At 38.9% G+C, this 15110-nt stretch overlaps 1 protein-coding gene across 1 annotated transcript in view; it reads right to left on the bottom strand.

The window, feature by feature from the left end:
* TP63 (tumor protein p63) overlaps positions 1-8436 on the bottom strand; it is a 220849-nt gene extending 212413 nt beyond the window's left edge. Inside the window, exon 1 of the mRNA XM_060010951.1 lies at positions 8375-8436. Coding sequence (XP_059866934.1) covers positions 8375-8436 — 62 coding nt within the window. The remainder of the gene's footprint in view (positions 1-8374) is intronic.
* Between the last annotated feature and the right edge of the window lie 6674 nt (positions 8437-15110).

Genomic DNA, 15110 nt, shown 5'->3' on the forward strand with positions numbered 1-15110 from the left:
ATCTGGTGTGCTTGATAAAAATGCTGCTTTTGCATTCCTTGCCCTCACCCTCAATTTCTCAGAGGGAGGCATCAGTGTAATTTAAACCTAAAATTAACTGGGAAGCGTATACCACCAGAAGGCCTGCAGCTGTTTTTTCCCAAGAGTGGTCTGAGACGTTCATGAATCAGAATTGTTTGTTTTTGTTAACAATGCAATTCCGAAGCTCCACCTGGACTTATCAAGTCATAGTCTCAGGGTATCGATGTAACAGCTCTCTGAATTCCTGACAGCATCAGAAGTGAATGTGTATATTACTATATTTTCCTGAATCTGAATTTGGGCATCACAGTTTCAGTTACCTCCTAAGAGTCAAATGTATTTCACTATGAAGCATTTTGAGAAACCTCAACAGATGCTACTAACCAAAGTCACCCTTCAAACTTGCTGCCTTCAGAGGGGTGCTTTGTACTTGCAGTCCCCAGCCTGCACGGCCAGGGCCTTCTACCCTTCCTTGCACCTCACTGTAGTATTTCTTCTTCTTTTTTTTTTAACATCTTTATTGGAGTATAATTGCTTTACAATGGTGTGTTAGTTTCTGCTTTATAACAAAGTGAATCAGCTATACATATACATATATCCCCATATTTCCTCCCTCTTGCGTCTCCCTCCCACCCTCCCTATCCCACCCCTCTAGGTGGTCACAAAGCACCTAGCTGATCTCCCTGTGCTATGCAGCTGCTTCCCACTAGCTATCTAGTTTACATTTGGTAGTGTATATATGTCCATGCCACTCTCTCACTTTGTCCCAGCTTACCCTTCCCCCTCCCCGTGTCCTCAAGTGCATTCTATAGTAGGACTGCGTCTTTATTCTCGTCTTGCCTGTAGGTCCTGCATGACCTTTTTTTTTTTTGATTCCATATATATGTGTTAGCATACGATATTTGTTTCTCTCTTTCTGACTTACTTCACTCTGTATGACAGACTCTAGGTCCATCCACTTCACTACAAATTACTCAGTTTCATTTCTTTTTATGGCTAAGTAATATTCCATTGTATATATGTGCCACATCTTCTTTATCCATTCATCTGTCGATGGACACTTAGGTTGCTTCCATGTCCTGGCTCTTGTAAATAGACTTGCAATGAACATCGTGGTACATGACTCTTCTTGAATTATGGTTTTCTCAGGGTATATGCCCAGTAGTGGGATTACTGGGTCATATGGTGCTTCTATTTTTAGTTTTTTAAGGAACCTCCATAATGTTCTCCACAGTGGCTGTATCAATTTACATTCCCACCAGCAGTGCAAGAGGCTTCCCTTTTCTCCACACCCTCTCCAGCATTTATTGTTTGTAGACTTTTTGATGATGGCCATTCTGACTGGTGTGAGGTGATATCTCATTGCAGTTTTTGTTTGTTTGTTTGTTTGTTTTTTTGCGGTACGCAGGCCTCTCACTGTTGTGGCCTCTCCCGTTGCAGAGCACACGCTCCAGACGCACAGGCTCAGCGGCCATGGCTCACAGGCCCAGCCGCTCCACAGCATGTGGGATCTTCCCAGACTGGGGCACGAACCCGCATCCCCTGCACTGGCAGGTGGATTCCCAACCACTGTGCCACCAGGGAAGCCCCCTCATTGTAGTTTTGATTTGCATTTCTCTAATAACTAATGATGTTGAGCATTCTTTCATGTGTTTGTTGGCAATCTATACCTAGGAATAAACCTAGCTAAGGAGACAAAAGACCTGTATGCAGAAAATTATAAGACACTGATGAAAGAAGTTAAAGATGATACAAATAGATGGAGAGATATACCATGTTCTTGGATTAGAAGGATCAACATTGTGAAAATGACTATACTACCCAAAGCAATCTACAGATTCAATGCAATCCCTATCAAACTACCACTGGCATTTTTCACAGAACTAGAACAAAAAATTTCACAGTGTGTATGGAAACACAAAAGACCCTGAATAGCCAAAGCCATCTTGAGAAAGAAAAACGGAGCTGGAGGAATCAGGCTCCCTGACTTCAGACTATACTACAAAGCTACAGTAATCAAGGCAGTATGGTGCTGGCACAAAAACAGAAATATAGATCAATGGAACAGGATAGAAAGCCCAGAGATAAACCCACGCACATATGGTCACATTATCTTCGATAAAGGAGGCAAGAATGTACAATGGAGAAAAGACAGCCTCTTTAATAAGTGGTGCTGGGAAAACTGGATAGCTACATGTAAAAGAATGAAATTAGAACACTCTCTAACACCACGCACAAAAATAAACTCAAAATGGATTAAAGACCTAAATGTAAGGCCAGACACTATCAAACTCTTAGAGGAAAACATAGGCAGAACACTCTATGACATAAATTATAGCAAGATCCTTTTTGACCCACTTCCTAGAGAAATGAAAATAAAAACAAAAATAAACAAATGGGACCTAATGTAACTTAAAAGCTTTTGCACAGCAAAGGAAACCATAAACAAGATGAAAAGACAACCCTCAGAATGGGAGAAAATATTTGCAAATGAAGCTACTGACAAAGGATTAATCTCCAAAATTTACAAACAGCTGGTGCAGCTCAATATCAAAAAAACAAAGAATCCAATCCAAAAATGTGCAGAAGACCTAAATAGACATTTCACTGTAGTATTTCTATGTGTGAAGTTCTTCTTTGGATTCCCTGAGGTCTAGGATGGTATCTTACTCATACCTTCTATCTTCCCCACTCAGCACCAAGAAAATAAATAAGCTCATGGAATACTTTAGTTAAACAAACAAATCAAAACAAAGTTTTAGTTTCCATACCTACAATTTGAGGATAAAAATCCGTTATGTGGTGAATTCATTTCCTATTGCTGCTGTAACGAGTTACCACAAACTTGTGGCTTAAACCAACCCAGATGTATCATCTCACAGTTCTACAGGTTGGAAGCCTGATACAGATCTCACCGGGCTGAAATCAAGGTGTTGGCAGGACTGTGTTCCTCCTGGTGGCTGTAAAGGAAAATGTGCTTCCTTGCCTTTTCCACCTTCGAGAGACAGCCAGCCTTCCTTGGATCCTGATTCTCTTCTATGTTCAAAATCTGTTGAATCTTTTCTCACCTCACATCACTTTTATTCTTTCTCTACCTCCCACTTCCACTTGAGGACTCTTGCGATTACATTGGGCTCCACATGGACAGTCCAAGATAATCTACCTATTTTAAGGTTGGGTGATTAGCAGCTTTAATTCCATCTGCAACCTAATACCCCTTTGCTGTGTAAGTTAACATATTCTCAGGTTTTGAGCATTAGGACGTGGCTATCTCTGGAGGCCATTATTTTGCTTACCATACCTGCCACAGTGGATCAGCTACGTAATGTGTTGAATAGCACTTTGTTAATCATAAAGTTCTATACAGATCTAATAAAATGTTATGTTCTCTGGTAGAAATAGCACTGAACAGGGAAGAGACTTGAATTCTAGACTTGGTTCTGCTACTATTTTTGTGTGTGTGATTTTGGGCTAATCACTTAACCTCTCTAAGGTTTTAGATTTCTCAATTCTAAAGCAGAAGAATTGGGACAAGTCAAGATCATGTCAAGACTCATAATCATCTTTGTGCTTAATTGAAAGATGATATAGAGCAAAATGGAACTTCAGGTTTGCCTCCATGAGGACACAATTGTCGCTGGGAAGGAATCTCCAGTTCACTGTTGTGCCATACCCACAAGAGTAGAGCTGAGCAATACCCTAAGGGGATGCATTTCAGACTCTGGTTGGGTTAATATTTAATTCTCAATGTCTTAGTTGTGAACAGTTGGCCAGAAGTTGTTATCCCTACTTATCTCATGAAGAAACTTTGATTTAGATAGCTTAAGTGATTTTATGAAGGTCACATAATCAATGAGTGGTGGAGTTAAGACTATTGGATAATAGTCTTTTGACAAGTCCTATGTGCCCTCAGCTGACACACTTCCCTGCCTCTCTGCCATTTAAATGCACTCACAGCTCAGGAGCAGCATACAGAATTATAATACATCATACTTTTGGCTAACTCTACAGTGGGTCATGAAGGTCTTTTGACATGTATTCTTGTGGAAATTATAAGGGCTGGAGGCAGATTTTTCTTGACTACAACTGGTGGCTACATTAGTCCCTGCTGATAAACTGTACCTTTGTATTTCTTTATGAACCAGCTCTTGCTGTCCTCTGCCTTGCTTCATTTCAAGTACTGACATAACAACCTACACAGACTGCAGCATGTCAGCTCATTCCTTTCAGTCAGACAAAGAAACTTAGTGATTCTGGAGCTAGCTAAAATTAATGGATTAGCCTTATTAAAAACTGGCCTGCTCACTGAAATGGATGGATACATCCTTAATTGGCATCAGCAATTATATTATTAAATGTTATATCAATTTTTGAAGTTTCCGTGTGCACATAAACAACACTATGGGCACATTTTTCATGTGTTTTTCTACTGGGTATGACCTTGGGAGGAAAAAGAGCATTTGAAAAAAAAGCAGTTGGAGATAGTTTAATAAAGGAACTATTGATCAAGGGAGAAGAGATATGGTATGGCTTTTTGGAGTTAGCAGTGGCTAGAAATGCTCGAAGGAAGCACCACTCCTATGCTCGAAAGAAAAGGAGAGAGCAGTTGCTCAAACTCAAGACGTCCGGAACTGTGGTTGAGAGCCCCTACAGGACCTGCAGCCTTTAGTAGAAAACGTAGCAGAACAGCAGGGAAACATATACCCCAAATTCACTCTCCTCCTGCCCTTCGATCTCCTACTAGAGGTGCCCACTGGTTGAACCCAAGAGGAAACCAGAGGAGAAAGGAACTGTCAATGCAATCTTCATAAGTCAGCTTCCTGGGATTCAGAACAAGAAGGATGTAGGGTGGATGTGGAGAAGCAAGTGGAAGACACTCAACACAGGACTACATCTGTCTTTATGCGATTGCATTTGACAAACAAAATGATCCATTGTAAGTTCGCTGTCACCCACTCCCCTCCTCCTCCTTTTGGGATATATTTAGAAAATACAGTTAATAAAGTTGACCTTTAAGCTAGTAAAGCATAAAATTCACAATCAATATGTAATTTACACAGGAAATACTTCTTACTCATCCATACAGTACTTTAACAGTTCAAGCTTCTTTTGAGTAGAGGGTGACTGAAAAAAATAACTCAAAATCATTTTACAAGTGGGTCAAGTAGTAATATGTTTTACTTTCTCTTATTTTTAGTCCTCAGCTATCACAGTGTTTCAAAATTTAATCTGGATTCCTTTTTATCATTTTAGCTGGTTTATTTTCAAAATGATATTTGGAGGAATTTAATCTGTCTTTTAGAATTACTTGGTTAAAGAGATTTATGTTAAAAACTAGGTGGCAATTCTAAAAACTAAAGGGTGCAAGAAGACCCAAATTATAACCCAAACCATAAATTAACAAAAGTTTAACTTGTAAAATGCTAAATTTTAGATTCATTTTGAATATTTACTAATAAAAAGTAAACAGAACTCACTGTTATGGTTTTAATCTATAAGGAAACTGTATCTTACCCTTTGGCTCTTATTTATTGATTTTGCATAATTTCATCTATTTTTGTTAAAATTAAGTTAGCAATAAAATGACAAAACTTGTGATTTGTCCACCTTCTCTTTTTCTTGTAATGGTCAATAGCATCAAAGGGGAAATCTAAGCTCTATAGCTTAAGTACTGTTTTGATTTTCAGAAAAGTTTTTGTAAAGACTAGAGTAAATTAGCATCCACATCAGAGCACAACTAAATACATAATGTGTCAATATGTTCAGGTGCAAAGGAAAAAATAACAGAGGGTGAAATCTCTATTTTAACTGAGAGAATGATTACCATCATACTTTGAAATGTATATTAAAATTGGCTTTTGAGGAATGGCATTAACATTTAGCAGTAAATGATAATAACAGCTCTCATTTATTCTATTTTCCGATAAAAAGAAATTTATGCATTAAGGTAGCTTAGAGTTAAAAATAACAAGAAATCCTGTTCTTTCCTTTTTTGAAAATTCTCTTTTACAGTTTCTTTCTAAAGACAAGGTCAGGAAAAAGACAAATTTAACTATGTAGATGACTATGATTATGGAATGATTAAATTTGGTCTTACTTAAAATAGATTTTGTAAACTGAGAACTGCAAGGGTTGTCTGCTTAGAAAAAACAGCTCAAACTCATTCACTCCTTAGGTAGCAAAGAGAATATTGTTTGATTCTTGCTTCGACAATATATATTATTATAGATTTCTTATAGTGATATCCCATTTATTCATTCATTCATTCACTAAGTAGTCTAGAAATATCTGACAAAGCAGTTAAAATATATGAGGCAAATATATGTTATTAAATATATAAGTACTATAAAGTTAAATAAATAAGCATTACAGCTATATCTTACTCATTTTTGTATTTCCAGTGCCTTGCACAGAGTAGATGCTCGGCAGCAAATATTTTTCTTTCGTTTACTTGCGGATTAAGTTTTTATTACAAATGGAAAGTACATAATCTTGCCTAAAACAATTTACTTGGCAAATAAATATTCCCTGACCACCCTGCACCACCATCTCACAGCTCCCCAACATGCCCCCCCTTCCCCCAAAGTGACACTCACCATAATTAAAGTTCAGGGATTCAGCAAAATTTAAAGTATTTTTAAAGTACTATTATTATTTTAAATTTTACAATCTGACAAAAACTGAGGTGATATTTGCTCCATGAATTAGCCGGTTTCCGGGACACTCCGAAAAGCAATTTCCTCATGTATCTATATTTACAGGCTTCCCTCATCAATCACTAGGAATACCTCTGGACAGAGGTGTACATGATTGACATGTGGGTTGCTAGTCAATAGAAAAAAACTTCTGCCAGAGCTGAGATAGATCCATGTACCTACTTTAAAAAAGATGCCATCAAGGGAAGCGTTATACAGCAAATGTTTCACCACAATTACCCTCTTAGAAATAGTATTTCAAAGATTTTATTGAAGTAGAAAATTTTGAGGCTGGAAAAAATTTCAAGAACTAGAAAATCTTTAGTGTTTTGCTTTTTATCCACCCACTCCCCAACACCAACGAAATCTTATGTAAGAACGTGAACTCCAGAGCCATTCATTTTTGCTACTATTGTTCATGGCACACAGCAAGGCAGGAATCAAATCACCATTCACATTTCCCGTTTCAACCTGGAGGACCACAAACTTGCTTCCTCTCTCTCTTTCCTTTTTCTTCCTTTCTTTTCTTACTCTGTCCACCATTCCATTTACATTTCTCTCTTACTTTTCCTCTTCTGCTGTCTCACACAGCCCACCAAAAATCTCCCAGGAAAAGAAGCTACGTCTACATAGTCCACATTCATGTTTACAAGGTAACAAATCTTATTAATGAAAAAAGATCACACAGTTTCCTTAACTGCCTGAGCAATGTGACCGTGAGTCCTGGCCAGAGAGCCCACTGGACTGCTGGGATGAGGCTCTAATAGGCACCATGGTGAATGACAAGTTAACCCCTTTGGAACCACACCATTTTCAGCAATCAGAGGACCTCCCTCATTAGTCTCAGAAAGTAAAGTATGAAATTCCAACATCAAATCTCATACTGTTAAATTAACAACATCACACTGCTACATACGACTTGAATATCTCCCATAACTTTATGACTGGAAAAACACTGTTCAGATTTCATTTACCAGTTTAAAAATAGCAAACTCTAATTTGAAACACACACACACACACACACACACACACACACACACACACACACACATCGTGCATGCTCACTAATATTCCCTCTTAGTGCTAGGCAAACGTTCCTTCCTATAAACAGAAATAAAATTGAGTATAATTGTTAAGTTTTAAAAGTCAGATTTGTCAAAAGATGCTGTTTGTTATGAAACAAATCAAGAAGAAAATATGCCACAGAGCCAAAATGACAAGCCACAATCTGTTTGGTATAACAATGGCTATTTATCTGTTTTTAAGGTATAAATCAAAATTATTCTGTGTTTCTTTTGACTTGAAGATCACCCACAGACTATTCTATTCCTGTCCAATGAAATGTCTTCTTCTTGGGTTGGTGAGCGCTGATCCAGACAAATAACAGATTTTAAACATCTTAAAATGGTGTGACCATTTTTTAAGAAACCATGGGAAGATGGTCTACAAACTTTGTTACTTTGTACATCCAGATAGGAACTAAAAAAGAAAACCAGAAGAGATGCCCACAGACCACTTTAAGTCCACAGAAAGTGCAAAATAATATCACTGTGCTCATAAACAAAGAGAGGCGGCTCTTTGTACACAGCAGAAACACTCATCATACACAAGGCACTCCAATTAAGTTTTGATAGAAGTTACGTCACGTTTAAACTCACCGCTGGATGTAAGGGTCGGGACAGTACTGTAGGGTGGCACACCGTGAAGTTTCAAAATTCATTTCCTTCAACTCTCTTTGATATCAACAAATGGAGAACAGTATTATAACATATACACATATACCTGTGTATACATAGATATAAAGCCAGAAGGCTAAAAGCAATAGGGTCAAATGCTATCAGACATAGAAGTGTAGACACTTCCCCCCTTCACACACATTTGCAAAGAGGCGGAGCGTTTCTTGATTTGAGCCAATGAGATTCATCAAGGGACTAAAACATCAGAAACAGTCGAATCTTACCAGCTGGGCATCCTCTCTAAAGTTGTTCTTCCCCCTCTACCACGGCTTTAGAGTCCTTGTCGTATAGTGGCCACACTTGTTGGCAACTTGGAGTCATCTCTGAACTTCTGGTCTCTCTGGTGATTGGATGCTGGCATGAATGGCATCAGAGTTTAATTTCAGCAGCCTGGACTTTCACAACAGAACAAGAGCTAATGAGTGTCCACCCTGCTCCAGCTAATTAATGTTTCCTTGTCTCTGCATACTGATTTGATTTGAGGGCTTCTGTAACTGCTTCTAGAACTAAATATTTCACAGAGCTGCTTAGGAAGTTGTTTTGTTTTTTTTCTTCATCTCCACCTCCACCCCCCTTCCCCCCACCCTTCATTCTCCCTTTCAGCCAACCGCCTGTTGTGGTCACAATCTCAAATAGCAAAGACAGGGAAATTCCTTGATTATATTTAACCTAGAACTCACTCTTCGTCTCAACTAAAAGAGATACCCATTCACATCCCCTTAGCTTTGCTTTCCCTAATTAAAAAATAATAATAACCTTTACTGAGTTTTTCAAATATCCTACCTCAAACACACACACATATTAAAGTAATATTAAAGTAATATTAAAATGGAAAATAATGCACTATTTTCAACTATTTTAAAGCTTACAAAATTATTTCAAATTGCCTGTTACTGAAAACATTCGAGTTCTTTCCATCTCTCTCAGTCTCTCCCACTCTCTTATTTATGTCATTGTTTTTGCTGGTTTTGGTTTTGCTTTGGCTCGAGCTACTTTGGAGTAAAACCGTTAACTTGTTCATATATCCAAAAATTAATATAATATCAAAAAATCTACATACAGAATAATTCACTTCCTTTCTGAATACAGGCTGTAAACCTATCATGGTTTTGTGGATTTGGATATTGAATGAAATATGTTTCAGAAGCTAAATTAAAATAGACTCCAACAGAAAAAAAAAAAAAAAACACAACAGCGTGCCCAAGTGTCACTAACATGGCAAGTTCATAACCTCCTTTCACCCCCAACCATAGGTTACCTGTAAATTGGTGACATCAGAAGTTATCAAAGTTGTAAGATAATCTAAGGTCATTTCCAGAGCGATTTGACATCTCCTTTTGAGAAATTTTGGTTCAAAATATGTTTCATAAAAATATTTTATTTGTTGCTTCAGCCAGGATAGAAGGGAGAAGCTATTTAAAACTCGACATTCTCTTCCTTACTTAGCCTGAGAGTGTCTAACATCTGTGAATTGTGAAATTCACAAATATGCCGGCCTGAGCCCCAGCCAATTCAAACAGCTTGTTCTACAAAATGGGAAATTTGAGGGAAGGTCATTTTACTAATTAATTATAGATTTGTTAATTGGAGTTAAAGTGTTTGGCTTTATTCCCTGCTATTAGCAAATACAGATGACCGGAGTATATAGAGTTCTTAAATTAAAAATACTCAATTTCCTTTGAGCATGGCCAAGTTCCATCAAGTGCCTGGCCTTTCCCATTTATAAAATGAGAGGTGAAATAATGGTCCCTAATGCAGTGCTTCTCAAATGTTGATGCACCTGCGAGTCACCTGGAAACTTTGCTAATGCGGATTCTAGTTCAGTAGGTCTGGGGGGAGGCCTGAGACTCTGCATTTCTCACAAGCTCCCAGCTGCTGCTGGTGCTGCTGGTCCTTGCATCACACTTTGAGTAGCAAGACCTAGTGCTCTTTTCAGGCTTTTTATATACTTTTATATACTTCTAGGAAATAAGCAGCGCTCTTCCAAATATTTTAACTTACCAACAGAGGCTCTAGGCTCCCACAGAAATTATTAATTTGCAAATATTCTTAGTACGCTTTTTTTAAAATTTTTTTATTCCTGCAGCACGCAGGCCTCTCACAGTTGTGGCCTCTCCCGTTGCGGAGCACAGGCTCCGGACGCGCAGGCTCAGCGGCCATGGCTCACGGGCCCAGCCGTTCCTAGGCATGTGGGATCTTCCCGGACCGGGGCACGAACCCGTGTCCCCTGCATCAGCAGGTGGACTCTCAACCACTGCGCCACCAGGGAGGCCCTAGTATGCTTTTAATTTCAAAAGTTTTATAGCCTAATTTATAAAAAAGACCATTTAAAATGTATGCCCTGACATCAATAGCTGTTATTTTTAAAAATCCTAAAATTATTAGGTAAGAGGGACAGATACTAAATGGTAAAAAATTATGTAAATAATTATGAAACATATTGGTTCCTACTGCATTGTGAAAATAAATGCAGAGAGCTACCCTGACCAAGGGCAAAAGGCAAACTCTCCAGAATTCAACAGCACACCCATGGCACACAACCATCCAGAACCTGGGAAAATAAGTGACAATTATACTATAATTACCATAATTGCCACTTACATTTATATTACAACCCTCTTCACCCAGGGCGGCTCAAGTCACTATACAAATGCATAAATTATTTCTTTGCTGTGCAAGTTAGATGCTTTTCCAACACCTTAAGTCTTTTAGGTAGAGATTGTAATAGAATAAGTTACGCACTAGGCTGGGAGAAGGTGATTGCCTTTCTGACCATGACCTACATCTTTGAATTATGTTGTTTGTGAAGATTTTTGATTTGTAGGAAGAGGAGGAGAAAGTAAAGAGCTTAGGGAAACAGTAACATTGAGGGCCTGGAACTCTGGACACAATGTAAGATAAAAGTACACTTTTTCCTTTCAGCGCCTAGCAGCCAAGTATGTGCACTTTGCTAAACTCAGGTATTCAAAACACAAACCCTTCTCATTTATATCCATGTGAATTACTTCTTAACTGCTCTCCTTTATGCACTCTATCCACTGGGTGACATACTCTTCTGTTTTGTCCCCCACCTTGGACCATATTTTGTCTTCCATCCAGAATGTTTTTAAACCCCATGTGCATATATCTCACAAATACTTCAAAGAACAGGAAGCCTTTCTCATCCCTCTAGGTAAAGGGAGCTACGCTACCTCTAATGTCTTAAATCATGATATTTTCACTTGTGAAAGGGCACCTGCTACTTTCTTCCTGGATTTGAGCTATTTTTGCATAAGACCCATCTCCTGTACTGGACCGTGAACAACTTGAGGGTGGGTTTGCTATGATTCATCTCTGTATCTCCAGGGACTAGCAAAATACGGTCTAGTGGACAAATAACATGTTTATATCTTTGCAAAAACACATCTAGGGGCTTCCCTGGTGGCGCAGTGGTTGAGAGTCCGCCTGCCGATGCAGGCGACGAGGGTTCGTGCCCGGTCCGGGAATATCCCACATGCCACGGGGCGGCTGGGCCCGTGAGCCATGGCCGCTGAGCCTGCGCGTCCGGAGCCTGTGCTCCACAACGGGAGAGGCCACGGCGGTGAGAGGCCCGCGTACCGCAAAAAAAAAAAAAAAAAACAACACACATCTAATAATTATTATAAGTGGTTAAAAAAGTACTTCCTAGATAGCTAGTGGGAAGCAGCCGCATGGCACAGGGATATCGGCTCAGTGCTTTGTGACCGCCTGGAGGGGTGGGATAGGGAGGGTGGGAGGGAGGGAGACGCAAGAGGGAAGAGATATGGGAACATAGGTATATGTATAACTGATTCCCTTTGTTATAAAGCAGAAACTAACACACCATTGTAAAGCAATTATACCCCAATAAAGTTGTTAAAAAAAAAAAGTACTTCCATGAAACACTTGACTTTTTAGAATCAACTTTATTGAGGTATAATTTACATACAATAAAATTCACTAATTCTACCATTCCATTTGAGGAATTTTGACATAGTATATACCATATAGTCTTTACCACAAACAAGACATAGAATATTTCATTATCCCCCAAATCCCCTCATTTCCATTACCTTAAAAACTCCCCTTTGTGGTTAATCCTTCTTCACCACTGACCCTAAACGATCACTCTCCTGTTTTTTTTGTCATTATGTATCAGACGTATGTTTTCTAGAACAACATTATCCCATCGACCTTTCTGTGATGAAGGGAATAGTCGACATTTGCACTGTCTGACATGGTAGCCACTAACCACATACGGCTAATGTGACTGAGAAACTGCATTTTAATTTTTATTTAATTTTAATCAACTTGTATTTAAAAAGCCACATGTGGCTAGTGGCTACCATGCTGGACTTCACAATGCTAGAATGTCACATAAACGGAGGCACATGGCATGCATTCTGTGCCTAGTAGGTTCTTTCATTCAACATATTGCTTTTGAGATACATCCATATAGTTATGTATGTCAGTAACTGGTTCTTTTTTATGGCTGTTGCACATATGGATTGCTCTTTTTTTTTTTTTTTCATTATTAAGAACAAATTCTGGTCTCATATCCTCAATTATGGCCCAAAGCAGAAGTCCAATAGACTTTTTAAGAGCTCAATAATGACTCATTCCATTGAGTCCCTTAATGATGTGGAATAGTTCATTCCTTCCAAGGCTGCTGTAGCTCTAGAGAAGGCAGCAGATGTAGAGAGAAACTGACTAACCTGGGTTTGGTTTGGGCTCTGGTCCCAACTTCCTCCCTGACTTTAGGCAAGCAGCCTACTGTCTTTGGGCCTTACATTCTTGATCTTTAAGAGGAAGGATGTACCAGTGAGGATTCTTTTGTTATTAGCAATGGAAACTAACTCCTGCTAAGTAGAACTAAAAATATAAAAATAGATTAAAATATGAAAATTCACAGACTGGAAGAGAAAGTTGAAAAACAAGATTTGGGAAAAGGCTGGAACCAGAATAGCTTCAGAGATCTAAGTAACAGGAACGAATAGAGTCATTTCATAGTGCCACCATAGCAATAAGTCAGACCCAACAGGTTTCTGTTTTTTGTTTTTTAAACTTGAGTCACTTACCTTAAGATTCAAATTCTCAGAAGGAAGATGCCATGTTAGGCCAGGAGAAATCCGAATGCCTTGATTGATAGCCCTACAAAGACTGGAGCAAAGAGAGTTTCTGAAAGAAAATAGAGGTTCTATTAAGCGAGGACAGGGCAATAGGTTCAGGGCAACAGAAAACAACAGATGCCACCACGAGGGGCTTAAAGTGGATGATCTCTCACATTCCTTAGAGCTCTGGCTGTCTGTGGCTGTGTGACTGGAGAAGCTGAATTTCTTGTCAGGGTAACTGGACCTCAGGTCCTCTCTTCTCCAAGTCATCCTGACCTGCCCTTCTTTTATAATATGGGGATGAGGAGAGAACTTTCTAGCATAAGAGGTGGCCGAGTAAATTCATCGAGTGTCACCCAAATCAAAGGGACTGAAGAGTTTGATGGTTTTTAGTTTTAAAACACTTTTCTGGACATAACTTCAGTTCAACTCCACAATCTCTGTTTCATAGAAGTAGAAACCAGGCTCTGTTTTGGGGGGGATCCTACCAACCCTCCCAGCTTTATGCTCTGTTAATCTAATATTTGCTGACGTAGGACATCTAGTAGGAGTAAAGCTGGGCCAAGAATTCAAGTGTCCTGGATTAGGGTCAAATGCTTTTTGATATCAATGAAAAAGCAAGTGCATTGCAAGCTTAGCCATGTACTTCTTCTAATTTGACCTCCACCTTCTTACAGGTCACCGGAATTCATCAAATAGAATGAAAGTACATAAAGCTTATGTCTCAGAGTCTACTGAGAAGAAAGAAGATGCTTTAGAGAAGTGTCTGAGGAAAGGGACACTTCCCTAATCAGAGGGCATGCAAGGAAACACAGAGGCCAATTGGGGAAGGAGGAGGTTGGCAGTGTCCCTAACAGACAAACCCGATACCCTCCAAGTCACACCCAGTGTTCCAGAGCAATGCGGGTGGGCTTCTTTTCCAGACATCCCTGAACAGCTGTATGGGGGCTGCTCCTGACTCCCACCCCTCCTTTGCTCAGTGCCCACGTGAGAGAGAGATAAATAAGGAGACACAGGAAGTCCTTATTTGGCATTTGGCATTTTTTTTTTCCTGAACCATTTGTCAGATGCAGATACGGTGCACCTTGACTCTAAGTGTCTTGGTGCATATTTTCTAAAATGAGACAATCTCTTATATGATCACAGTTCAGTTAGAAAATGAAGAAATTAACATTGATAAAATGCGATTACTTTCTCTACATACCTTATTCAGATTTTGCCAACTGTCCCAATGACCTTTTTTTATAGCAACAGAAAATTCTGGATCCTACGTTGCATTCCATTGTTCTGTTTCTTCAGTCTTTAGTAATTAGGAACAGTTCCTCAGTCATTGTGCTTCATGACAGATTTTTTTTTTTAATTGAAGTATAGTTGATTTACAATGTTGTGTATAGCAAAGTGTATGGCAAAGTGATTCAGTTATATATATATATACATATATATGAAGAAGAATATATATGTATATTTTCATATTCTTTTCCATTATAGTTTATTACAGGAGATTGAATATAGTTCCCTGTGCTACACAGTAGGACCTTGTTCTTTTTTTT

This window comes from Delphinus delphis, chromosome 4 (genome assembly GCF_949987515.2).
Source record: "Delphinus delphis chromosome 4, mDelDel1.2, whole genome shotgun sequence".
In the NCBI taxonomy this organism is placed as follows: Eukaryota; Metazoa; Chordata; class Mammalia; order Artiodactyla; family Delphinidae; genus Delphinus; species Delphinus delphis.